The sequence below is a fragment of the Aquila chrysaetos genome, chromosome 15 (assembly GCF_900496995.4).
Source record: "Aquila chrysaetos chrysaetos chromosome 15, bAquChr1.4, whole genome shotgun sequence".
Classification (NCBI taxonomy): Eukaryota; Metazoa; Chordata; class Aves; order Accipitriformes; family Accipitridae; genus Aquila; species Aquila chrysaetos.
In genome coordinates, this window is record NC_044018.1 from 25,949,728 (window position 1) to 25,977,552 (window position 27,825).

The 27,825-nt window shown below is 42.3% G+C and overlaps 1 protein-coding gene across 7 annotated transcripts; it reads right to left on the bottom strand.

Moving 5' to 3' along the window:
* Nucleotides 1-454: 454 nt before the first annotated feature.
* Nucleotides 455-27,603, bottom strand: CILK1 (ciliogenesis associated kinase 1). 7 transcript variants are annotated; one of them, XR_005933997.1, is made up of 15 exons: nucleotides 27,180-27,603; nucleotides 21,876-22,134; nucleotides 19,932-19,986; nucleotides 18,289-18,410; nucleotides 16,274-16,353; nucleotides 13,715-13,847; nucleotides 13,082-13,253; nucleotides 12,355-12,522; nucleotides 9,763-10,059; nucleotides 8,482-8,672; nucleotides 7,697-7,848; nucleotides 6,153-6,281; nucleotides 5,570-5,594; nucleotides 4,271-4,384; nucleotides 455-4,134 (listed from the first exon to the last, which is right to left on the bottom strand). XR_005933997.1 is itself a non-coding variant. In XM_030036747.2 (15 exons), exons 3-15 carry the CDS (start codon nucleotides 21,974-21,976, stop codon nucleotides 3,980-3,982), a joined length of 1,869 nt encoding a protein of 622 aa, XP_029892607.1. In that variant the 5' UTR covers nucleotides 21,977-22,134; nucleotides 27,180-27,292; nucleotides 27,474-27,603; the 3' UTR covers nucleotides 455-3,979. The 7 variants fall into 7 exon arrangements, 6 of the variants coding, with proteins under 6 accessions (XP_029892607.1, XP_029892612.1, XP_029892606.1 ...); XM_030036747.2 differs by lacking the exon at nucleotides 5,570-5,594 and having other exon boundaries at nucleotides 27,180-27,292; nucleotides 27,474-27,603; XM_030036752.2 differs by lacking the exon at nucleotides 5,570-5,594 and having other exon boundaries at nucleotides 21,876-22,055.
* Between the last annotated feature and the right edge of the window lie 222 nt (nucleotides 27,604-27,825).

Genomic DNA, 27,825 nt, shown 5'->3' on the forward strand with positions numbered 1-27,825 from the left:
TGTCTTCAGCTTCTACTGCCTTGAAAGCAGGGGGAGAAGGCTGAGGTGACACAAGACACTCAGAACAATTATAGAACAAAACAAAACAGAATAGAGTATTTCAGTTGGAAGGGACCCAGTGATCATCCAGTCCAACTGCCTGTCCTTCCAAGGTGTTACACATCTTCTGGTTTAATTCAGCATTGCAGTTAGTTTCAGAGGAGCTGACATCCAAGGACTAAACTATTAGCTTTACACGAAGCTCATGGTATACTGCAGAAATTTCATGCTTAGACTCAAATCACGTGGCCAATGAACCTGTGTGTAAAAAAGCACAGCTACCAGGAGGCAGTACTCCTCCGAGAAGGCACCAAATGCAACGCTTACTTAAAAAAAAACCCCACAACTAAACAAACAAAAGCCAAACTAAAGTGCTTTTATTAAAAAATGAATAGAAGATCAAGACTCTAGTCAGTCAGTATTTCAAGAGTAACTTTATTCTGGGCAGGAGACACAGGAGTGAAACAAACATTTGTAACGTTTTTGAACAAAAACACTGAATAAACAAGAACCGATATGTCTTTACTCACTCTGACAATTCCACCCTCTCCTTCCACATAAGTTCAAAAATGTTCTTTCGATATATGTTTTCCTCCTCACGTTACGGAACATCCTACTCATATCAACAGCCTCATTAGATACAGAAATACCATGGAAGTAGGTTTTCTGGCTTAGGGGTTTTTTTGCTAACATCATGGCACTTACACAATACTTTTACAAAAATCTGGATTACAGAGGTGAACGAGTCCACGGTCAGGCTCCTTTATTTCCAACAGTCATTATAACATGTTATGCATAAGCCTGAGAAAATGTAAACAGTAGAATTCTAAAAACATTTTGCATGAAGATGCTGGTACATATTAAAACACAAAGTAGTAGGTTACGTATGATAAATTCTCAAGATAATGCTGCTTGTCCGTATTTCAGTGTAAAAAAGACCTACATCTTTTCCGTATCTGTATTGTGTACTGAGACAGCACAGTAAAATACATAGCTCAGTCAACTCAGTCCTTACTCAAAAAGAACTTTTTTCCAACTTCAGTAAGAATTTGCTTGAGTAAAAGCTACAAGTGCTGCCATTATACTTTGCTGATTTTCTGTCCCACTAAGTTGAAACTAGCAGAAGTGATTCTGAATATCAAGATTATTAGCTTTTTTCCAAAATAAAGGCTTTACTTTGGGAAAGAGGAGATATGCCAAAAAAAGTACTACTACTTTTTCTAATCTTTTTGCTGGACTGACCAAAACCTGAATGTCATAGTCAAGAAAACCACTGCAGGGCTGATTGATAAAGGCTCAGAGATTACAGGCCAGGTTCAGATTCATTCTGTGTTAGTTTAAACACATGGAGTAGTCCCCATCCTTAGTGGAGAGACCCAGGCATCTCCAGAGGGCTACTAAATTCTCGGGTGAGCTGAATTTCTCTTGAGATGATTCTCACTCACCACCGGTTTAAAGAGTTGGCTTGCAACAAAGGAGCTCACACTTAGGTGCCTGCAGTTAGGTAGGATGAATCCAAGCCTCAGCAGCCCGTTGTCGTGACTTGTTTGTCTCCTGCTTCCACTGGTAGGAATTAAGCGTATGGCACAGACTAGTTAAATTGCCTACTTAGGTCTAGGGATACTTAGGAGAGGTTCAGGGTGTTCCCTCTTGAGACCAATTATTCACTGATAAAATAAATTAAATGATATCTAGACATAAATACAGATATTTATTTCCACCAAGAGAAACAACTGTCTTTCCAGTTCTAACACAAATATACATATTTCCCTTTCCACTTAGCCAAAGACACCATCAGCGTGTGCTTTAGAAATCGAATGGCTGCTTTATTTTACTGCTAGGCATTGGCATTACTGCTTTGGAAGCAGTTAGATATGGTTTGGAGTTAGTACTTGCTATGAACAAAAAACAGAGTAGGTGGACACAGAACATGTCCTTGGCACGTGTAAGTCTTACACGCATACTTTTTTTTAATGCATAGACCCTTTTGCTCCCTTTTTGTCTTGTACTGTCTCACAGTGGACCGAGTCCATAAAAGCAAACACTGAGCAGTGCTCCTCACGGCTCCCCCGGTAGCACTGAGCCAGCAGCCTACTCTAGGGTACAGTTTCCTCAACGTCCCACGCATTCTCCACGGGAAGTACTGAAGAGGCCAGCACGCGTTGTCAGTCTCCAGTCCACAGTGGCTGCCCCTTGCGGGTGCCAGCAGACCCCACAGAGAGGATCTCACTGACACACTAGCGATTCAGCTCCTTCGAAATGGCCAGATACTGAGAACTGCTCTGATCCCTTCAGACTGGATTTAAGTCTCATAAATATACGATTTGTCTGATCTATTAATCAAATGAGCTCAGAAAGGTGAGTATTTCTGTACACTTCTGCAGGAAGATGCGTTTTCACAGCACACTTCAGCTTTGGTGGTGCTGTTCCAAAGCGCAGCTATAAAATATGTTCTCCCACAGCACTGTACTGTTTTATCTTCCTTCTGTGGAAGGAGGTGCAGGAACAGCCAAATGCTGACTGTGATCTAAATGAATCTTTTGCTGATGGCTGGACTCTGGCACTCCTTTCCAGTACAGAATTAAACCAGACTGTGGGGCTATTTTCTTTTCTCTATAACCTGATAACTCATTTTCTCTTACAAACTGAGTTAAACTGCTCTTCAAAGACCTGTATCAGTTTCTGTGAAACCAGCCACAATTTTAGAACATTTTTTAGCAGGACCAGGTAAGGTCCCATTTTATCCAGTAGAGCCTGGGGGCCTTATTTACAGAAGCTGACATATTCTTCACATTGTAAGTGAAGATGTAATGAAGTAAGTGACAAAGAACTGAAGTAAGCTTAAACTGACTCATTTCCTCTGGATTTTTTTTTCCAGAAGTGATTTAAAACAGTTGTGAAAATTAAGAAGTCAGCTGCATAGATACTGTTTCCTTAAACTCTGCTGCTGGCGTGTCACTAATACTTTGTTACTCTGAAACCAGCTTTATAATGTTAGTACTGCCTTAAATATGTCTTCAGATCTTATATTCCCAACAACAAGAAGTAAAGAAGAAACCGAATCTGATTTTTCTCCTTAGAAATCATTAGAACATTTAAATGAATTTAATGGAGGTAGGTCCACATTCTGTTTCATACTGAATAATGCCAAGAAGCAACTTTGAAGCAGGACAAAAGAGCGCTGTGTCAGAAAACAGATCTACAGAAGGGTATTCACCCTTCATCAAACAAGAAGATTCCCCAAATTTGGTAGAAGGAAAAGAAAAAAAAAAAAAAGCTGGAAAGCTGGACAGCAGTCCAACAAAAACCTTTTAAAGGCAAAAATAAATTAAAAAAAAAAAGCCTCCCACTGACTTTCAGCAGTCTCTCAGCGACTGCAAAGGAGAGTTTAGACTGTTAGTCACTCATTCCTTTGATGTCATTACAAAGCAAATGAGTATAGGACAACAGAAGCGTGGCATCAAGACATGGCATCACTGAAATTATACAGCCTCATTTAGCACATAAACTTCAGAAAATGTCTAATGAATGCCCCTTCCTCAGTATTTCTCTTCCACTGCAATATTGCACCACTTTGCTTTTTTTTATCCACTTTTTATAAAAAGTTGAATCTAATAAAGGAAAAGTTAAATTTTACAAAAGTTTGTTATAAAAATTTATCGTATAAAAATGCCAAACCCCCTAAAAGCCATATATACAAAAAGTATCCGATTTATGAAAATAACTGGACCCAATTATATAACAAAACAATTTTATACAAAAAGGTACAGGATTGCATTCAAAGTAATACAAATGAAAGTAAAAAATGCCTTCAAAATGTCTCGTTCATAGAAGATCTGTTTCTTTTAAATTTACAGGTATATAAAGCAGTATGAAATTGTCTCATGTGAGCCACCATTTCATGGGAAACACGCACTGGTTCAGAGAGTATTTCCACACGTCACCGGTGAGCACCATACTTTGCAGACCAGTCAACACGCCCATGGATCGGCTGAGCTGGTGGTGGGAGAGGCATTAACCTTGGTGTGCTTTTTGTAGGTGAACTGAACGATGGCTGTCCAAGATAGGGTCTTACTGACTTCAGAGAAGCATAATCTAAGGGACAAAAGAAAATGCCATGAGATAAAGGTTCAGTGAGTAGCTGTCCACATAGAACAGCAACTGGATGCAGGTCCAGATCCTTATTTCTTCAGGAAATAAGCCTCCTTTTTTAATAGAATTCGATACTTACTAGAAGATGGATCCACAACTGGTGCTAACTGAACCCTCTGCCCAGCAGAGCCTACTTCCTTCTTCAGAAATGAAGGGATATAACCACTAGCTAGACCGCTTGATCCTATGGGCCCTGAAAGAAATGGCAAGCAACACTTGAGCTTAACACAATGGATCTCCCACATTATCAACAGATGATAGAGGTGTGCACTGACGGGTCATATTCAAGATCAAGCCTGATCACAGACTGATGAAAACAAGAACTTCACTGAAGACACTAGAAATCCACAGATCCTACATATACCTGCATTCAGGAGACTGCCAGCATCAGACTGCTTTAAAGATGAATAGAAAACAGGTACAAATTGTACTCTTAGGAAGAAGCAGAAATTGCCCTTCTGACATCTCAGCTTTTTCAAGGTTTCTCAAAGCTTTCAAAACTTAGCATTTCAGTTGGAATTATTTTGTTTAACTTTCAGCAACTGGATCCTATGAATATACTCACTCTTGGATTTCTGTGCAGTGAGACTGGGACTCTGGTGCTACACAAAGCTCTTACTGAAGCCACTTAAGAGTACAACTTCATAAATTGGGACAGATTCATGTTCCAAATTTGGAAAGTCACCTACAAAACTCGTCCCTAAAATGAGCAGGAACAGATCTGACTGACCTGTAGGATCAGTTGTAGAAATCAGAACAAAAATAGTTATAAATAAAACAGTCTAGAGTCATAGCACAGATGGACTCTAAACAAGTTAACATGCACAGATCAGATCCATCGCGCATATGCTGTAATGTACTAGAGCAGCAGAGCAGTGGCAAAGCATATTGTGGGAAATTATGTCAGTAAGTAAAAAAGGGAAAAATCTAATGATATCCTATGCAGCTACAAAAGAAGCAAAAACTTGTAGAAGAGCCAGGAAGGAGACATATGCTACATACATAAAGGTTCTCATGTAGTTTAGCCACTTACAACATCCTCCCACCTTGAATCTTTAAAGAACAATTTTCTGATGAAATTACATCCAAAATTTTAAGTTTTTTATTTTTTAAACCAGAATTTCTAAAGGCCAAAAATGTTTCTTTGGGCCAAGATTCAACAGAAATTTTCTCAATCAAATGTTTTCATAACAACATATGCAAAACAAGTACTGCACTGCAAAACTGTAACACATGAAAACCTGAAGCCGAGAAAGATTTAGAGAGGAATTACATAGATACAATCTAGAAACATCAACATGTTTAAGGATATCTGGTAAAATCTAATGTAAAAATCTACAAATTAATTACTTCAAATCAAATAATAGGGATTAAATACCTGAAATACCAAATGCCCCAAAAACCTGAAGAAGAAAAATTGAAGAGTTTTGCTTTTTGTCTGAATTTTTTAAAGCTACAATTATTTCACTATTTTAAACAGCTTCACTTAAAAGACATGATGATAGATTTTATTTGCTTTATTCACATAACGAGAGAGAAGAGTGGTGTGTACAGCTAGTTCAATTTAGACCAGCTTCCAGACAGTCATTTATGCACCAGCTGGGCTAAAATAATTTGTAAACCTGAAAATATGACTTAGAAAAACTGATGAGGGAAACTGAAGGCAAGATGAAGTATTTCAGGTTGAACAGACCTAAGCTGCCCAACCTTCTATGCACATGGTATTTCAAACCAGACTTTTGGGGATTCATTAGAAGAAATTACTAGGTTTCAGTTTAAAGTAGTCTCCAAATCCAAGGAACAGTGCTCATAACTGATTTTGACAGACAGAACAGACATGGTAGCAAATATCTTCGGAGCTGACAATGTATTAGAAATGGGTGACCCCAAAATACAGCTGTCTGGAATTGCAGAGACACCACCTATTATCTTTTCTCAGAGTGTTAAGCACAGCTTCTTACCTGAATTCATCCTGTTAATACTTCCTCCCAAACCGGAAGCTTTTCCAGGCAAACCAGAACTGGGCCAGGGATTAGACGGAACAGACTCTTTGTTGGAAGTGGAGACTATGCTATTCCTTGTGCTTATTCCTATTGCAAAAATGCAAAAATTACCACCCTGAAATCTCTGTTGTTACACAGGCTTGCATTCATTCCATGTGATGCACAGTCTTAGAGCAGATGTCCAGTTCAGTGAACTAAACCAAAACATTTTTGCATTTAAGCTGCCTCTGGGTTACTTCCCATCATCTCATACGGCAATGCTATGAGTAGTCATAGGCCCTAATCCTCAAAGATAATAGTGTAAGTAGTTCCACTAGCATCAGTGGCTGCTTATGTCAAGGAACAGGACCATCACATCAAGGCCGCAAATATTCTCAAGTCACAGAAGGTGAACCTTGCAATGTAAATGAAATCTATGCTTCATATCAAACGTGGCATTTTACAGCCTTTAGCCTAACAGTGACAAGATAACCTGAGAGTAAATAATGGTAGATTACATTTCTCATAGTACTGTACCCTTCTTTGGTGTATCTACTGAAACCACAGATTGTGCAAACAGTTTGCAGTAGAGTTCGTTCATATGTCACATATTATTTGTATTTAATAAACATCCCATATTTAAGCAGGGTACCTAACATGCAAGGATGTGCTCACAATTTACGGTAAAGCAAAAGCAGGCTTGGGATCAATGTGTTTTACAACCTCCTCTAGTAACACAACTTTTAGCTACCAAAACTCTACTTAAGTGATCCAATTTGAAAGTCATTGCAATTAATTGTTTCAGGAAAAAAGACTGAGTTTACCATCACAATACCTTCTAGTTTACTTAATTAATTTTGAAGTATTAGTACTACAAGTGAATGAACACCTAACACTGCCTTTGTAAACACAAATTATGAAACGGGATACATTTACACTCAGCTCATTTTAAATACAGGCAGACATGCTGTCCGCTTCCTGTACTTTGTCCTGCCCCAGTGCTGGTCTCAGTATAGCAGCGGTTAACATGAAGACAGGCATGCAATTCCTCTACAGAGACATGGATTTGCATTCTATTTAACTCCAAGCTACAGCAAAGTATATTCCCACTATTAGTTAGCTTCTGTTGTTCATGGTATTATATACTCATGAGGTAAACATAGGACACTTTCTTTTCCAGTCTAGAAGACCAGTCTTACCCTTCTCAGGGGAACAGTGAATAGCTTGGCACATCAACAGACATTTTCTAACACACTTCAAGGTATAAGAGAGTATCCAGCAGCAGGAAGTACCACCAACAATCCTGTCCCCTTCTTGTAAGCAGGGTTCATCTCAGTTGCTAGACTGCTAGAATGTAGTTTGTATCATGGCCATCTACATTAGCAAAGCTCTTGCTCTCCTCATTTTCTTTAAGCAGTAGCCCCACTCCACAAGCTCAAAGGATAAAGCCTAATGTACCAATGGCTATTTCATACTGCTGTTGGAATTACAGGAAGAAAAACAAGGAAGTATTTTTTACTAACCAGGCAGATACCTAGAATGTCTCAAGTAGTGTTGCTTTGCTGCAGAAACTCGCAATGTGGGAGTGTCCTGCCGTGGAAAGGTTGCATGGGAAGGTGCACTGCTGCCAGAGCCTACAGCATCCGAAGGCTTCAGGTCCAAAATGCTTTCAAATCTATAAACCAAAAATTGCCACACTTAGTCCAATTCTTACAGCGTATGTTTATCCACAGTTGGCCTTCTCATCTCCATCCCAGCTCCAGGAATCACTTCCTCACGCCGCATTTGCTACAGCATAAACACACAGAAAACAGTGAATATTTTCAGCCTGAAGCCATAGTGCCCCTGAAAATCAGATCTGTGCTTCTAGTTCCCTTATATATTGCTTTTAAAGTTTTTATAAATCAGTAAGTTTTTCTCTACTGTGTATGATCCATGGAAACTGCAGCTTAGAGTCACCCAAAATAGTTCGTATGTGTGGAATATGTCAAAATGGTTCTTTTGTGAAATAGAAAGTACATATTCAATGATTAACTTGAGAAGACTTAAGCTAAGCATCATTTTCAGTGGGGAAAAATGAACACGGAATTGTATGCACTGTGCATCAAAAAATGTGTTGCAATTTGAAGGTCAGCATTCAAGAAGCAGCCAAGGCAAAGCAGGAGAGAGACAAGCTGCATGTCCTCTACCCACCTGGATATATGTTTCTAGATAAACAGAAAGCATAAAGAGCAACATTATGAAAAAAGAGGCAAAGCCTAAGGAAGTAAGACCAAACAGCACATGGACATAAAAGAAACCAACTTACCTACAAAGACTTTCATCACCCTGCCTTTTCTTGTTTTTCAAGTCCATCCTCGTGACAGAAGAGCTGAAATCAAGGTCTTCCAAGTCATCCCAGTCTTCAGAACTCTTCACTGTTCTAGCAAGATGTCCCCATCTTCGCCTAGTTTTTTGTTTAAGTTCACCATTTATATGCTCAGTCCCAGTAGATGTTTTCTGTTATAAAGGTTGGAAAGAAACAAAACCACGCGCTTACACCATAAACCAGGTGACAGAACAAAGAGGACTTTTTTTTTCCTGTCTCAAAGAGTAATAGTGGTAGTAGCGCTGTAATAACAGAATCCTAATCTTTCATTAAACATGCTAACACAATCTGTAGCCTGCAGACATTATTACATATCTTCTGCATTTCATCCTGTAATAAAGTATCTTGCCCTGACAGAAGAATAGATTTCTTAGGTCTCAAATCCAATTCTATTTATATTTCACTATACACCTCCCAAACAATTACCTCACACTCAGTTTTTATTTCTTGACCCATCTTGGGAGTACAAACTGCACGCACATTCATGTTTCCACAAGCCTGTGCCCAGACATTTATACAATGTATTTTTCTTGCAGGACAACACAGGTACAAATTTGTGTCTCTTCAGCCATTTAAGCTCATCAGTACATTTCAACCTTGTGCTACTCTGTATATGGCCAGTACAGACCCTACTTAAGACTAATCTGTTAGCAGCAGAATTCACACTGTCTGCTTTCGTCATCTATCTTACGAATCCAGTCTCCTTGTATAATCAACAGAAATGGTAGGCTCTTATGCTGAAAGAAGAATCTCTTGTTTTCCATGGCCAGTATAGAAGCCCAAAGGCAGTATTATTCTCAGTCACATAAACTGGATGCCTTAAATGGATGAAGGTAATAGCCCCATCCCCCTCATTTCAATACTATTTAGCTTAATACTTTTCTCTCTGGCATCAATTCCATTAATATTCTGACCACTGTACATCCTTTTTACTCGTATGAATTCACAGTGTCATCCTTTAAGTGGTGCTTTACAATAAAGGGAAGCATAAAATGGCTTTCAAATGAGAAATCGACTTGCTTGTTTTATAGCAATTCGATTTAGATTTCAAGAGTAACTTCCAGTTTCTAGCAGAAAGTTGTAACTATTCTTTATTCCCAATTCCTGTCCTTTCAGTAAAGTACAAGAACCTTGAAAGAGAACAAAAAACCCAAACACAATTAAGGGAAAATCAGGCAGTAGTATACCACAAAGTGTATCTTATGCTAGATGGACCTTTACCTGCTGAGGAACCTTATTGTGAATTGCAGGCAGAAGAACCTGGTTAGACTTTTCCTCCTGTAAGTAGTTACTATGCTCAGCCCCAGAGTTGTCTGTCTTATACGGGTACACCAAGTGCTGAGAAGACTGGCTTTGTTGAAAAGGCCTTGACGAAATGCGGGTGTGAGGTTTCGGAGGCGGTTGTGCTGGAGGGACAGGCTTAATATGCAGAGACGATTTATTATGCAGTTCCTTTTGCTTCCCCAGCTCCTGAACGCCCAGGGCATGCCCAACCTGGAAGTAGGGATATCGAAGTGCCTAAAACATAATGAAGATGTTAGGATCCAACTTAAGGCACCAAAGTTTTTAACTTACTCTAGCTAGCCCTATATGACGGTACAAATTTAATTTCCTTTTATCTGGGGTGGGAAACAGCAGAAGACCCATCTCTCAACACTAGATTCTAGTGAGCACAATCCACTTCAGAATAATGCCACAATAGTAGAAGAGTTTGAACAGATACAAAGTTATCAAATCCTCTGTGGACTTGCACAAAAGGAAAAGGTTCTGCAGAAGTAAAGATACTTAACCAGGTATATGGCATTTAGCACATTTCCTTATGTGATGTCTCTTCACGTGTGTGTATGCATGTGCATGTGCAAACACATGCACACCTGTCATCACAGATTCGGCCATCAAGACTTGAATGACCCCAGAGACATCCCAGCCTTTCCATTCTCCAGTTCCAAGACTGAATCAGGTGAAAGAAATATAACCCTTATGAAAATTAGCCTCTCTTTTTTGGAAGACATGTTGGTAGAAGTATCTTTATCCTGTCTTACAAGTAATTAAGGGGTTGTCAGTAAAGGTGATTCATCTCTGCCCATCTTGCTGTTTCAGGTATACTCATTTTCCCTTCCCAAAGACCTCTCACTGCTCAGATTCCTCACCATATTTGTACCTTACTGTAAAACGTTTGTTAATGGCTCTTAACACCAAGTTATAGTTAGTATTTTCTGCTTTTCATTACCTTTGAGAGTTCTTCACCTATTTTACTTTTTAATTGCTTTAAAGCTTTTTATTACAATTTGTACTGAAGGTCTGATATAATGACAAAGGTTCAGCTATGGTTCTATTGATATCAAGTCAGATTTGAACCACTACAGTACTGATCTCTGAAATCAGTGGCTACCATCAACATCAGCTGGACCATTATATGTGTAATACTGATGACTTGGGCTATGCTTATGTACAGGATGTTGGGACGTATCTACAGTGCAACTGAGCTGAAATTGGCTTGCAAATTGCCTTGCATAAGCTAGCTTTATCCAGGCAACACTGGGCTGGATGAGCAGACAGTGAGGTGGACTGAAAGCTGGCTGAATGGCCAGGCCCAGAGGGTGGTGATCAGTGGAACAAAGTCTGGCTGGAGGCCAGTAGGTATCGGTGTACCCCAGAGGTCAATATTGGGACAAATACTGTTCAACACCTCCACACAAAACTGGAAGGAGTGGCTGATACGCCAGAGGGTCATGCTGCCATTCGGAGGGACCTGGACAGGCTGGAGAAACGGGCTGATAGGAACCTCAAGTTTAGCAAAGGGAAATACCAAGTCCTGCACGCAGGAAGGAACAACCCCATGCACCAGTACGTGCTGGGGTCAACCACCTGGAAAGCAGCTTTGCAGGTAAGGACTTGGTAGATGCCAAGCTAAACATGAGCTACCAATATGCCCTTGCTGTAAATAAGGCTAATGGTATCCTGGGCTGCATGAGCAGGAGTGCTGCCAGCAGGTCGAGAGCAGTGACCCTTCCCCTCTGCTTAGCACTGGTGAGGCCACACCTGGAGTGCTATGTCCAGTTTTGGGCTCCCCAGCAGAAGAGAGAGATGGACATAATGGAGAGAGTCCAGTGAAGGGCCACGAAGATGATTAAGGGACCGGAGCATTTCTCCTATGAGGAAACACTGAGAGAGCTGGGACTGTTCAGCCTGGAGAAGGTAAGGTTCTTATCAAAGTATGGAAACACCCAAAGGGAAGGTGCAAAGAGGACGGAGCCAGGCTCTTTTCAGTGGTGCCCCATGACAGGAAAACAGGCAATGGGCACAAACCAAAACACAGGAGGTTCACTCTGAACATCAGGAAACGCTTTTTTACTGTGGGGGTGACAGAACACTGGCACATGTTGCCTAGGGCAGGGGGGTTGCACCAGATGACCTCCAGAGGCCACTCTCAACCTCAATGATTCTGTGATTCTGTGGCACGTATCAATAGCAATGAAAGAGCAGCATTACAGCCTTCAGCCATACATCCTACCTTCACTCTGCTGCTATTTACAGTGACTGGACTACACGTAATTCAGGTGTACATATACACGGCGCAGTCACACATTTGATCATTGAGCGCACACCCCATGCAGTTGATGTTGCATGCACAAGATTGATTACTCTATTTTAATTACTGCCCTTTGTCCTGCAAATTGTTCTTGGCTTCTACTCTTCTCCCTTGTTAGAACTGTACCCCTGAGCAACCGTTAAATGACCGTCTATAAAAGGTGTCTTGCAGTGAAAGGAAGCATCGTATGCAGATGTGAGAAAAAGAAGACAAACCCAAACCTGACTAGCTGTTGGCCGCTTTTTGGGGTCCCACTGCAGCATGTCTCTCATGAGCTGCACCGCTTCACTGCTAGCATTAGGTATGAGGGTTTTTAGGTTGTTAGGTACACACTGAGGCCAGCGAAAGTTCATGGAGGCTGAAAGTTGGTAGCCTTCAGGCCAGTCGTTCTGGAAGAATGAGATTTCCAATCACAAAGAAAGTTCAGCTGTAAAACATCATAGCGCCTAAGTACACTAGCATATATTCTTCTATCAGTAATAGACTGTCTCCAGCTTACTCTAGGCTATAGTAAAAATTTCACTAGAAATTTTCACCTCAAGCCTCTGGCGAGAAGTAAGTCTTGCTTTATATCCAAGTCAAAACCACAAATTGAATCAGAAGATAGGAGTCTTGCCATGATTCTAAATTCTAGCCCCTTAAACCATAGATTTATACGCAATATGCAAGAGAAAATGAAATATCTGCCTAATGAAATCACAGTCTAATGACTTTGTTTGCCGTTCAGGGGTCTATTTCTCCTGCTCTAAATGTCAGGTTTTATAGCATAATTACACAATGCTTATTTCACAGAAAATAAGTTTTAATTTAGTTTACTATATCAGAGATCAATACCATACAATAGCAGTAAGAGTGAAAATTGATTATTTTATGCTTACTGCTATTGTACCATTCTGTATTGTAGAACACCTCTAGTATTACTGCAGTGTGGAACGTTACTTTAGCTACCTTCTTTGGCGTCCCCAAGACTTGGCAAATTTTGAATATAGTATCAATTTCACTGGCGCCTGGGAAGAGAGGCCTCAGTGTGTAAACTTCTGCCATTATACAACCAACAGCCCAAATATCTATTGGAGAACTATAGCTGGTGGATCTCAGAAGGACTTCAGGAGCCCTGTACCTGTAAAAAGAGAGGCAAAAAAGAAAAAACAAATCCCAACAATCAACACAATTCAAATAGGCATACATGAAACCATTCAGCTATTCAATCTTTGCTGTTAAGAGCAAACATCCCTTAAAAAGCTCCTATCCTCTCCTATCCTATACATAAGACTTCATTTTTTTTTTCTAGAATGAAGAATTAAAACCTACATAAGCTCTTGTAAGCTCTCTTATGCCTTTCTGACATGCAGCAACCCCAGCATGTCCCACCTGCCTTATCAGGCTCCCTCTTTGCTCCTGTGCTGCTGCCATCTGTAAACTGTCTTACACTAACTGTAGCTTTTCAAATTATGCCAAGCTTAAATAAAAGTTTCATAAATAGGAGGCATCAAAAGTGGTATTACATGCAGCACAAATTTAATACTTCTTCAAAGGCTTGACTGTAAGTTTCACACGATGTACACGAATACTAGCACTTACCATCTTGTGGATACATAATCAGTGTAAGGAGGTCTAGATCGGATTTCTCGGGCTAAGCCAAAGTCTGCTATTTTCACAAGTTCTGGTCCCATGCAAAGGAGGTTTTCAGGTTTCAAGTCTCTGTGAAAGAACCCTAAAATTCAAATGAAATATTGACATGCATTGCAATGCCACCCCCAGCTATAGCCTTTATTTTCCACCTGGATTGTTTTGCTTTAGTTCTTATTGCTGAAGCTTGAATAGCACAACACAGAGTTCAAAGTCTTAAGTGATCAACAGAGCTAGTCAGTATAATGATTGTTCAGTCAGACTGTAAAGAACAGTATGCACAAGTTGACTACCTTATAACAATTCAGAGCATTCAGTCAGACAGCTCCCTTTCAAGTGACACTTGAAAAAAATTTACATAAAAAGATTTACACCATTTTAATGTTAGTTTCATTCTAACGGTGTTGGAAACTGTGCAATGAATAAATCAAAAAAATTACTTCAAAAGTTCTTTTAAGCAGAATACAAATTAAAACATGAGGTAATTTTTTTTCACTTTGAAACTTTTTAAATGTGAGAACATCATAATCTGCAAGCACTCAGTTACTCATTGCCCTATCAGACAGAGGATCTCAGTGTATTTTTTCAGTGCTCTCTGCATTCAGCAAAACTTGATCACAAATGAGCATTGGGCAAGAGCTCTTTCAATACAAATGAGAGAAGAGGGCTAGAATATTACTGACTACTGTCTCTGAAATTTGCTTCCACCCTTAGTCTGGAAAACTTGTCCTTATGCTTCTTTCTTGCAGGCATCTGAGACCACTGCTTCCTATATACAGCTCCCTTTGTAGTACCTTACTAGAGCTCTATGACCTCCTTTTCAGAGACCTTCCAACATGCTTCATTTTTTGCATGGCCTTGAATATGCTCCCACACAGAACAGAATAAACATTCAGATAGCATGTGTCTACATTGCCCGGTATATCCTGTTAACTTTAGTTTGTTAAGACTAACCCATGACCGCACTGTAGACACAGTGCTGTAGATTTCTACCAACCAGCAGATTATGTCTTTCTTAGGGGTATTAAGTACATGTTCTGGTGCCAGCTTGAACTACTGCCTCTTTATGGAAGGTACCAGACAGAGCAATCAAGGTTGTTTTTAGCATTTAGTAGAATCACTTCTCTATTTTGCTGCACAGACATGCAATGTACCAACAGAAAGCTTTCGAGGCAATTTATTTCTTGGCAAACTTGTAAAAAGAGCAATCGGTTGTGTATTCAAATATGAAAAGATACTCAGAGTTTGGATGGACAAAGAACATAAGAAGTTTACTTGACAAGCATTTCTGTACCATACAGGTGCAGAATAGAGAAATAAAGAGATGGAAAAAAAGTTCACGTGATTTTTCCAAAACTGTTGCAGAGAGAATCTTGGGACACCCAGCCTTACACTGTGAGCCACAAGACCATCAAGACCATCTTGTCAGGCTTGACATGAACTTCCAGATCTTTTTAACTACAGATTTGCAATATCTTGAGAGAAATATCAGTCTAGCATGTAGCAGGTCAGTGAACAAGACAGTTTTGACACAGAATTGTTCATTCTTTATAGCTATATTAAGTTCAACAGCAGGAAAAGGTATTTCAAAAGGCTGTGATCCATTTGACAATTTATTAAAAAAAGGTGGCTTAGATTTTTGCAAATAAACCATATTATTTTTCTGTTCTTGAGTATTTTGTATCTCACTGGAACTGACTGGGATTTCTAGTTTGGTTTCAAAAAGAGTATCCAAGCCCCATTAGAACAGAGAGTAAAGTCATTACCTTGAAAATGTTTTGCAAAACAAAGTTAAATGTGTTCTTCAAGTGAACTGAAATGCTGGTCCTACAAGCCTTTCACTTCCAGGACTTTGGCCATTGATGTTAGTTCTCTTCTGATAACCCCGAGAGCTGACCAGCAACGTACGCTACAGTGTATATAGCAGGCAGAATTGCAGGGAGCAGCAAAACTTGGTGAGGAAGTTATCATTAAAATAAATAATTTTTTTAATTAGTTAAGTGGGTCTTGTTACTACTGGCTGGTACACCAGCTTTAGCTTTTATCATTTTATCATGTAAAAATCAGTCGGAAGGCCATGCAATGAAAGCTGTTTGTCACTCACACTTTATGACTTTAAGCGTATCTTACAGACAGTGTGTGTTTTATTCAGGTATCTGTGTGTACCTTGAAAAAAAGAGTAATTTCTCCTTTATTCTCAAGCTCAGGGAACCTCTAAATCTATCAAGAAATGTGCCCATTAACATCAGATGAGTTTTAGAAAGTGGCCAGCTGCCAGTCTGAGACAGTAGAAATCTACAGAAAAGGAACTGAGCAAACCTCCAGACTAAAATATCAGGCAACTATAAAATATGGATATTTTCAGTAATCTGAATCTCTCATATAGTGCCATTCTTTTGATCACTCCCTTTATTGAAGTTAGTAATGTAATTGTTAGTGTACTCATTAAAAAACTTACACAGACACTATCTTACTCTAATTCAAAATGTTTACAGCTAAAACATAACCTACCATGCTTATGGATAAATGCAAGCCCTTGCAGAATCTGATACATAATATTCCTAACTGTAGACTCAGGAAACAGTTTGTTTCTGTGGATAAAAGAAAGGGGAAGAAATAAATATTCATGATTAAGTTCACACATTAGTTTATGCTACTATCTAATGAACAAAAGATAAAAGGTAACAATGACAATAAAACTGCTAGATATATTTTATGCGCTCTCATGTAGTTTATTTCTCCAATAAAATTTACACAGTATTTGCAGAACTGCCGTATTGGTGGGGGGGGGAGAAAGGTGGTGGGGGAGAAGGGGGGGGGGAGAAAAAAGAAAATTGGCCAAACTGAAAAAATCTTAACATGTTCAGGTCATGAGGCACACTCCTCAAGATAGCAAGGGTTCATGTTAATTTAGTGCTTTTCATGCACAGTTTCTTTTGGCCTCTCTTCTAGAGCATATACAAGCCATACTTTTGACTTTCCCTTGTTATTACCTAACAGCTGATGTGCTACTTCTTTCTCTTCTGTTATCTGAAAGAACAGTCTCATCTGCTACCACTGAAAACAAGAGGCTCTTCTCATAATATTCAGGCAAGAAGATCAGCCATGGCAGGCGGTTTAATGATAGCCCCTCTTACCATGAGAGGATTCTGATCAAACAGCTCTGTACCAGCTGCCTCTGCACATGCCAAACCACAGTAGAGATGGGCTGGGGTGGCAATCAGTGACAATTTTATCCAGAAAAAGCCTAACAGTGAATGAAGAAGATGGCCTGGGCCTTACTCAATTTCCTGAGCTCGATTCCTCTCAAAAAAACTGACCATCACATATTTCAGAAGTGAGCTCAGCTACTAGAGTCAGCTTTACATATTTGCTTGCTTATTTTTTTAATTACAGCAGAAAGAGGGCCATATTTCCTCTACAGTCCCTTCCAGCAAGACTGGCAATTTTAACTAAGACTTAAGCAAATAAATCACACCCTTAAAGGTTCGATTTATACAATGTCTAACCAGTCCAAGGCCTGGCTAAACCGTAGAGAACATGATGTGTAGCACACTTTTACAGACATCTGCCCTTTTTGTTTTCATAAGGAGGTGGAATATATCAAGCATTTCTAAGAAATTCCTAAAGATAATTGGTGTGTATGTTATGTACTTGAACCATTTTCTCAAGGTTCATCACTCCATATAATTAAAAATCAGCATCCACATATATGTGCCCAATTTAATTACTGTTCTATACCTGTGCGTGCGTAAGTATTTTTATGCTTAAAAAGGTATTTTATGCACTATTCACAGAGATATGTTATAACAGTAACTTTACTTTGTTAAATCAAGTAAAATTACTGACATCTCCCAGGCTCATTCTATGGTCCATAGAGAGAAAATGGCCTCCTCAGAGAACAATTCAAAGCAGGGAGCTATTTTGCCCCAAATTATCCTCTGGAGGATGCTATCATAGCCCAAAGGCTAAAATTAAGACTTTATTAATGCTACAGCAAATATAAAATGCTAGATTTTATTGAGAATGCTGACAAATAAAATAAGCAGTCTTCGGACAGTTCAAATTGCAAGGAAAAAAGAGTTCCTAGAACCAATGCAGAATTCGACCCCTCATGATTATCATTTCAACCACTTTTTATTTAATCGTTTATTTGAGGAAGCCATAACAGAAGAGGTGGTGACACCACCTTCTAATAGAAAAAGCATTGCTAGTTGGAGTACTTAACTAGAAATCAATGCCTCTTCAGGGTGAGGGCTGTTAAAAGCCCAGAGTTCCTAACTCTCAAAATAGTACCCTACTTATCTGCCAGGCTAATCTGGGAAGAGGCACTGGAAAGTCTCACTAAACTGTTTGGGATATGCTCAAAGTGACAGCCACAGCTCCTACTGCAGCACACAGCTTTAAGCCATAGTGATCTAAGCCTAAACAAACGATCCAAAGTCCTTTGAAAAGTAACACGGGTGTTAAAAGCACATTACGCAAGTAATTATTTTATCTCGGGAATGGGTGATGCCATTACATACCTTTCTTTCATTAACTGATAAAGATTTTCCTTCATGTATTCAAACACAAAATACAGATGATCATTTTCCCTGATAACTTCTTTCAGCTTTACTACATTGGCATGGTTTAATTTCTTCAAAGACTAGAAACAGAAAATACAAACAGGATTTCACAAGGGTCTTATTCTAATGAAAAAGAAAAAAATCTATTTCACTGATGCAGAAGACTTGGCTTTCAAAACTCTTCAGTATTTTAAATAATCAGGCAGCTCTGAGAACAAAGACCAGATCTCCAAGTATTACCAGTTACATGTACAGTACTGGTGATTCAAAAGCCAGCTATCTGGCATCACAGTAGGCACCAAAACAATTGCATTTTCTCTATAAGTAACTTCCAACTAGCAGAATTCACACTCTCCTCGTACTTGCACTGGCAATAGTCAGCTTAGACTTATGATTAAATATAACCCTGCAAATTCTTCCTTAGTGTTGTGGATTAACCCTGGTGGGCAGCTGAGCTCACTCATCCCCGCCCCTCACTCCCCCCCCAGTGCAATGGGGGAGAGAACTGCAAGGGCAGAAAGTGAGAAAACTTGTGGGTTGAGATAAAGACAGTTTAATAGGCAAAGCAAAGGCTGCGCTTGCAAGCAAAGCAAAAGAAGGAATTCATTCACTGCTTCCCATCGGCAGGCAGGTGTTCAGCTATCTCCAGGAAAGCAGGGCTTCGTCACGTGTAACGGTGACTTGGGAAGACAAACGCCATCACTCCAAATGTTCCCCCCTTCCTCCTCCTTCCCCCAGCTTTAATCGCCAAGCACGATGTTGTATGGGATTTCCCTTTGGTCAGCTGGGGTCAGCTGTCCTGGCTGCGTCACCTCCCAGCCTTTTGCCCAGCCTCAGCCTACTCACTGGCAGGGAAGTGTGAAAAACAGAGAAGGCTTGAGGTTGTGCAAGAACTGCTCAGCAATAATGAAAACATTCCTGTGTTACCTACACTGTTTTGGTCACAAATCCAAAACATAGACCCATACAAGCTGCTATGAAGAAAATTAACTCTATCCCAACCAAAATCAGCATACTTGGGTCTTCGTTCTCCCTTCTTTTTAGAGTTTCAGTGTATTCTACATTCATTCTTGCTGTAGCAACATAGTACCAATATGTGGCACTGTAAGAAAAGTGACTAGGTTTTCTGCATGTTTGCAACAGTGATAGCAAGGACTAGAAATTAAGGGAGTCCTTAGAACATAGCCCTAAAGCTTTGCTGGTGTCAGAATTTCATGCTAAATGTCTGCCCCCAAACCAACTAAACAACTGCATGCACAAAGGTTACTGCTGTGCAAAGGGCATGTGTTCTCAAGCCCTGAAAAACAAACACCAATCAACTCCAGGTTTTGTGATAGGAAATCTCTCTCACTTACACACCACTCACAGCAAGCAGGAAGCAGCTCTCTACAACCAAATGATTTTTTGTAAGACTACAGAATTTTAGTAAGACTACAGACACCCCGTTCAAATGCAGAGCCAGGAAACAGAACTGTAATGCCATATGGCACAGCTCATGTTAGGGGGAGTTTTTGGTAAAAGGGGTGGAAAGAATTTGATGCTACCTCAAAATGCAACAGGGATCGTCTAATTTAAAGTCAACCCCTGAATTAAACAAGTACCTTAACCTCTCGAAGGTTCATGCATTCCTCCCAGGAATAAAACTTTCTCTTCATTCTACAATAGTAGAGGGGAAAAAAATGATTAATACATGGTCAACATCAGCTGGTCTTAGACCCATACGTCTCATTACATCTTAACAATTCAGTTCTTCCATCAAAACATAAGGTGTTATCTCCTTTGTCAAAAAACTTTACATCTCTAGACAAGGTACACTCTAATAGAACTTAAAAGCATTACTATTACACAGGATTGCCTTTTTTCGTGTATATATCTTGCTGCAAAAATTTCAGAGCCTTCACCAAGTCAGGGTATGCTATTTTTCCTTCCAGTATACGATGTGGTGGAGTCAAGTCTAATTGTAAAAAGAACAAGGGTTACGACAGTTATGAACAACTCAGACTAGGTTTTGAAACGAATCTAATGAAGACCAAATTAAATCACTTCACCGGGTCTCCAGTTTTATCATATTCTTCTTGCTCCTCTTCTCTATATTTTGATTTCTCTGTAATTTCAATACCTTTCCCCCCTAAGTTGTATTTCTTCATTTTTCACTGCTCCTCATGGTTCTCCTTGCGAGTTGCATCTATCATGCCAACTGCTTTTCAAATTCTGCCTTTCCTTTCAAGCTTATAAGCAGCTCTGCTCTAACAGAAGCAAACTGCGTGGCAGATCTGTTTTCTCCTAAGGCAGAATACAGTTCTGAACATAATATTTGTGTGTAACGTATGGTCCTATTTGTTCATATGCATTTTGATTATGACTCAGTTCTTTCACACATAACACTCTGCTTTAGGACAAACAGGACAAAGGCTCACACGTACACGCACACACACACACAAAGAGCACATATTAAACTTACAAAAATACCCAACTGCTTAGAGTCTGATTTCACAGGGAGTTAGGGACCCTTTGAAGATCTGAGTCTTTGTCAGACTTTTAGTAATAATTCAGTATTATTTATTACTGTAGGAACTTTCCAGTTTGAAATCAGCTCTTATAATTAGAATAGTTTAAGAACTACAAGCCCTTCATTTCATGAAGGGGTCTGGATTATTTTTTTTGTTTAAGCAGTGTTTTTGCAGTTACTGTCTTGTGCCTTCAGCCACCAGGCCATTTCTGTTCTTAATAATGGGCTGGCATTAACGTGCAAGCTAAGAGAGTACCATCTTCTGGTTTGTTCTGAAATTTTTGAGTTTCTACCACGTTGCAAAATTCAAATCAAAGGTGCCTCTGGCAAGGTTTGATAAAGGAAAAATACTCTCAGCACAGAGGATTTAGAAAGTTCCTAAAGCCAGCTATTGATGGTTCATACAAAACAGCATTGTACTGAAAGCTCTTTTGACAAGTCTGTCCCTGGGTCATGGTCGGCATTTCAGGAAGGTGCCTGCGATGCTTTACAGCTGTCTCTTACCACGACTAGGACAAATAAGCCATTTACAAACTGACGTCACTGCTGAAGCAGCAGAGAAAATCAAGTGGATTTCTCAAGGAATTTTAAGAAAATCTTAAGCTGAAAAGACCAACATGTAATAGCATATAAAGATACAGATAATGGACAATGAGATCCATTGTGTTAATTATCACTGCAGTATTAACTTTACACTGGAAATTAGACCATGAAATGTTATGAACCATGTAAGCAGCAGGGAAGGGATTGCAGATTCCAACCGCAGAATACTCTAAATAATATACATAATACATGTTTGACTGCACATAGTAGCAGAGCACTGGCACTATAAGCCTATAGATCTCACCCTCTTTATCGTCTGCTGGGGCTTTGGAGGATACAGCAAACTTGAGCTTTGCAGGCTGCCCCAACACAACTTCAAATATAAATGTTGCATGGAATGTTAAGTACTCAAACCAGCAGGACCAAGTGATGCGGACCATAGAATGGAAAAACCTGGACCATCCACTGTTAAGTAACAAAAGAAAATACTTACTTTTTAATGGCTATTAGTTCTCCAGATTCAATGCTTCTCCCTAGGAGGACAGAGCCGTAGGTCCCATCACCAAGCTGTCTGATAGTTGTGTACCTATTCATGATGAGGATACTTTTGCTGCAAGCGCATTTCAGTCCTTAGTGTTTCTTGTGTTTCTCCTCCGAGTGTAACCAGTTCTTTCTGTGGCAGCATAAATATAGAGCACTCAGGACAGTGTGAACAGTTGCAGGAATCATGTTTTCAAGACTTAGCCTTTGGTCTGAAAGCACAGAACATAATCCGTTTGATTTCTGTACCCTTCCAAGATTGTTTGTTTGCAGACTCCATTCTCCAAGAGACATTCCTTGTAAGCCATATGCAAACACTTGTCTTGGTCTCTCACCAGAAAGGGACACCCTATATCTGGACATAACTGGGTATGTTCCCCAAATCCACTCTTAAAGATAGAGGTACTTTACAGCAACCTTGCAGGCAGCCCTAATGGGAGAAACTATTACTCAAAGCAGATGATAAAGTCTCATAGCTTGGAGAAAATAGTTTGCTATCAGAAAAATCAAGCATTACAGTAAGATAGGAGGGAATCTGTTCTAGCCAAATTATCCGACATGTAATTCACCATCTCACAAGTCGTACTGCTGTCAGTTAAACTAATTTCCTGACCTTCCATAAGGTCCTATGCTAGAGATATAGCTGTATGTATTCCCTTAAACAAAGTCTTCAGAGGAAGAATATTATACTCATGTCAGGTAAGACCAAAAGCACTTCACTACAGTAGCGCTAAGCATGAATCAGTCTCTAGAATTAGTAGCCTCTAGATTATCTATCCAACCTTTTGTCCTGACACTGCATGAACAACAGAATGCCAGCTGATAAAGCAAAAAAGTTCTTATGCCCTCATTTAATCTGATTGTTGCTAGTATTTCCTACACTTTAGTTTAAAACAAATGTGATCTATTCTATGTAATTTAACCATACATTTGGAATAAAACAGAATTCCCCTGCAATGAGGGTTCGGTCCCTGCATTCTCTTTTCGTCCAACTCTAAGAGGACAGCAATATTCATGGCTGGCGACTTTTGCCTTCTGTAGCCTGCATTTAAACTACACTTCCACAATTTTCTTTTGTAGCAGCCTTAAATCTCTCCTCCATCTTGCCTTATTTCAGAAAGTCAAATTATGATTTTAAAAGTAATGGGATTATGTTGCTTGAACTCTGAACTGAAACCGATGCAGAGCCACAATCCTGTAGATTCAAGATGTTATAAAGATCCTTTGTTTTCAGTCTTCTAAGCCTATTAGCCCCACTAATACTGATACAGGAACAAACAAAAATTAGGAAATATGATATTAATACACCTTTTGACAATTTTACACATCGTGTATGAAAAAGAAACAGCACGTCTCTAACGCTATCTTAGACACTAGATAGTGTCTCAGGCAGGAGGAATTGCCCTCCGGCAGTATTCGTTTCTCTCCACACACTATTACAGAGAACCATGACTGAGCACCTTAAATTAGAGACCTAATCCCAGATTTTGTACTACTTGCCAAGAAACACAGAGCCTGTCCATAAGAACGGCACTTTGGAGTACCAGTTTCTTTTTGGCTGGTTTTCAGGCTGTGCACCTGCATAGCATAAAGCTATGTTTAGGCAATGTTCTGCATCCAGGTTAAAAAGCTTTGGTTACTCCAGCTGGTCAATGACTGGATGGCAACTCAGAAGCCTTGGCTCCCAGGCCTTTATTCAGATCCTTGGTGAAAATATCAAACAACGACAAAGCCTTGCATGGTCTCCTAGTCTGAAAATGTAATATTTATTAGCATCCAAACAAATAATTTTATACACTAACTTCAGATGGAAACAGATGGGACTTGTGGACTCCCCTAATGACAGAGTTCTGAAATTGCAATCGTAACAGATGCGATGGCTTACAGTTCATGGACCATTATGCCACCCCTGGCTTACCATTCACATATCCCTTTCCAGGAGACTGTGACTGCAGAATGGAGGAGCATCTTTGCCTCCTGTTCGATAACCACAGCAAATCAAAAGATGCATAACGCTGCCAGCACATGGCATTGCTAGTAATAATCACCAATGGCTATCCTGGATAGATCGTTTGTCTGATGTCTCTTAAATAGACGATGTGGCAAACATAACTGCCTATTCCTTACTGGGGATACTAATTTCAGGCCTTCTCCTTTTCACAGCCACTGATCTTCACAAAACTTATAAGAAATTATCTTTGCGATTCCAGCTCGGCTGTCAAACGTGACCAAAAGAGACAAATGAATTGAAAAATTTTTGAGGCATAAAGGGAAGGCAAAGAACCTAGAGAGGAAAAAGCAGTCAGAAAATACAGATTTCAGTGAGGAAGGCATGTTAAAAAACATGCCAGAATGCACAGAAGTTAACACAGCTCCTATGGAAGCACAAATCCACCCGTATGCAAATCCACTGAACAAAACCCAAATAAAGTCTTCTTTGGTTAATTAAATCAGTACCATTTCTTGTTGAGCTTAATAGTGAAGTTGTTTTTAAACATCTGTTTTACTTTTCAAGATTTACGTTCTGTCTTTACCACCTTCTGCCCTCTCTCACCTTCAACTATGGGAATAAACTAAACCTTAGTCTGCAGGCTGTTTCCCCTCGGTAGAGTCCCACTGAAATCACTGAAAAGAGCACGAGCCTCTGACAAGCAGTTTGCAGAGCCACAACACGTATAATCTAGTCTAGATTCTATTCTACAACTACAATCTAGGCAAATTGACATCGTTAGAGGATGTAAATACAAACTGCAAAACGGTCTTGGAGTAAAAGAGTGTGTTGACGCTAAACAGAAAAAAGTAAAAGCCTTCTTTTCACCATATTGTAACACCGTGTTCAGGCTCTACCTCACCCATAAACGGTTTTTTCCCCACAGAAATTAACCAGCAAAGCCCCTTCAAGAGCAAACCCAATTTAATGCATCAAGACTACTTTCTAAGCATAACTCAAGCATACTATTTCGCTTATGTACGCTTCAAACGAGTATCCGCTCCCGCCTGAAGGGCTGCGGCGCCGAGAACCGAAAGCGAAACTGGCTCACTCTCTGCCAAAGCCGAGAAACGCAAACAGTAAACAGCCAGCGAGCGCCTTTTCACGTTCGGTCTGTGCTGTGGCAATAACCCGAAGGTGTAACTACCGGGATGCACGGAGCAAGGCGTGGCTTCAAGCCGCGGGGTTCGGCCGCTGCCGCTGCCTATGTTTGCTAGTGAAGGCCGCGGGGGTGCCCCGGGAGCTGCAAGCCAGGGCAGGAGCAGCGGGAGGCATCACCCCTCGGCAGCGGGAGGGCCCACCCGCGGCGCCCGGTCGACGGCGGGGCGGGGAGGCGAGCCGCGGGCCCCCCGCGCCTGCCGGTCCGCCACGACAGCCCGGTTCGCGGCTGCCGCCCGGCCTTCACGCCGAGGCGGTGTCCGCTTCGCGGGCTCGGCCCCGGGGCAGGCGAGTAACCCCGCTCCGGTCCTCCGTCGTACCGAAACACTGCTCCCCCCCGCTCCCCGGCGCGGGTCCCCCCGCGGCCGCCACCGTGCCCAGCGGTACTCACGGCGGACGCGTCTTCCCTCCTCCAGCCGAGCCCCGGCCTGCGGAAGCCGCGCGAGAGGCCGCTAATGGCGGCGCCGCGGCTCCGCCGCCCCCGGCGGCTGCCACCGCGGCCCGCTCCCGCAGCCTGCGCCGCCCCGGACGAGCTGCGGCCCACGGCGGCCGCCGGCCTCCCTCGGGGCGCCGCCGGCCGCCGAGCCCATGGCGCGGCCCGCCGCGCCCCCCCCCCTCGCCCCGGCCCCGGCCCCCGGCGCTCCCCGCCCGCCGGCGGCGGCGGCGGGGCGCCCCGCGGGGGGATAACGCCCCGCGACAGCGGGGCCTCCCCTCCCGGCGCCGCCCGGCCGGTCCCCTCGCAGGAGGGAGAGCGGCGGCGGGCAGCCAGGGCCCGCGGGGGAGCCTCGGCGGCGGCGGAGGGGGGGGGGTGTTGGGGTCCCCCCAAAAGCGGGCGGCTGTCGGGGGCGGGGGAGAGGCAAGAGACGGTGGAGCAGCTCGGCCTGACCACCGCTGCCAGAGGGGATTACGGCTGAGCTGGGTTTTAACGTCATAAAAAATAAATAATAAAAATCCCCCGACGACCGGCCTCTCTCACATCCCCCAGAGGAGTTTAACTAACAGAACTGGAACGCAGAAATGCCGAACTGCGAACGCGCGGCAAGAACACCGACATTTTAAGCGCTGCCCGGGGGGCCGGAGCCTTCCTCACCTGGGCACCAGCAGCTCTCCCCGGCTCTAGCAGGGTCCAGCTAAGAAATGGAGGGGGGAGAGGCGGAAAACGGGAAACGAGGAACAAAAAAACCTGGCCTCGAGCAATTAATTGATCATCAGATCCGACTGTAGGAATGATTCAGTAAGTCTTAGCTTCTTTTCACACTACTTCATTTAGGTTTTAAAAGTAAAGCACAGAGTTACTTCCCAGCGTTTTGTAAGACACGGTGAGCTAGCGGTGTAATTCAGGAGCATGGCGCACCCAGCTCCTCCCCTCGGGGAGCATTTTACATCAGTCAATCCTACAGTGAAATACGCTTATTTAACAAGACATGCATTTGTTAAAAAAGGTGTGAGGGAACTCCAAAAAGCTCTGGATGCCCCGGGCCCCCACATCTAAATAGAGGCCAGTCTTTGAAACATTTGCATTTCTTAAATAAAAAAAAAAAGAGTTAAATTCCCTCCTAGGGACATGCACGCCTCTCAGTGAAGCCAGCAGGAGCAGTGCACACTTACTCAGAAGAGACTGCTGCTTTAAATCATCCCTGTTACATCTCACATGCATAAACACGTACAGCCCAGTGACAGCTGTAGTACCCTGGTTTTCTGTTGTTAGAGGCAGGGCTGCTTCGTTCCCAAAAGGGGAGACACACACCCAGGCAGGAGAAAAGCCTGACAGCTTTGACTCCAACCCCAAACGAGAAGCAGCATTAAAGATAACCAGTTGTATTCACCATCACCCATCTCAACACCTCAGCTGCGCTGCTGTCATCTCAACTGTTCACACAGGGTCCGCCAGCCCCCCCACCACCTCCAACCGCCCAGCCAGGGATCGGCACCCGGTCTGTCAGGCAGCACCCTCACCGCCCGCCCGCGCTCTCCTCCCCACAGAGGGGCTCTGCACCCACCTGGATGTGAAACCCGCTGCTGGTGCCGGCTCCCGCACCCCTGGCATCCCCCCTGGCCGCAGCCACCTTCCCCGCTGCCTGCTCCTGCTGCCCACCCGTGAGCTCTCACCTGCCCGTCTCCAGAACGGACCCACGCCTCCTTTTGCTCCTAAAAACGTTCAGGGCTGTAGCTATGGGGAAGGGTTCACAGGTCACACGTGAGGGCCCACACACGTGGTTCTCCTCCAGAAAAAAAAAGAGATGGTAATACAGATTAGAAGAATGGGTTTAGTTTTGTAAAACCCGGTGAGGTGTACAGAGAGCACGGAACAACGGTTGAGGGAACTGGATGGGCAAAGGACAGGGGGCCATGACATTCACATGACCTCGGCAACATTATTATGTCTACAGCCGCAGTACTAACCACTCCTTTGCTACCCGGGTTTTAATCTCTCCGGAACAAGGCCCCGGCCTGACCGCAGTCACCGCGGAAATGGCGGCTCCCGCCCTGAGCCCCGCGCCTTGCCGACACCGGGCTGAGGGGCCGCACCGAGGGGGCAGGAGGTCGCCCCGGCGGCCCGGACATCGCCGCTTTCCCCCGGCTCCCGCACCGCGGGAGGGCTGGGCCGGGCCTCAAGCGCAGCGGCGGAGGCCGGGCGGAGCAGCGACCCCCGGAGCGCCGGGGCCGTACGCCGGGCTCGCCGCCCCGGGGAGGGGGGACTACGCTTCCCGGCAGCCTCTGCTCCGCCGCCGGGCGGGACCGGCCTGGGAAAGCG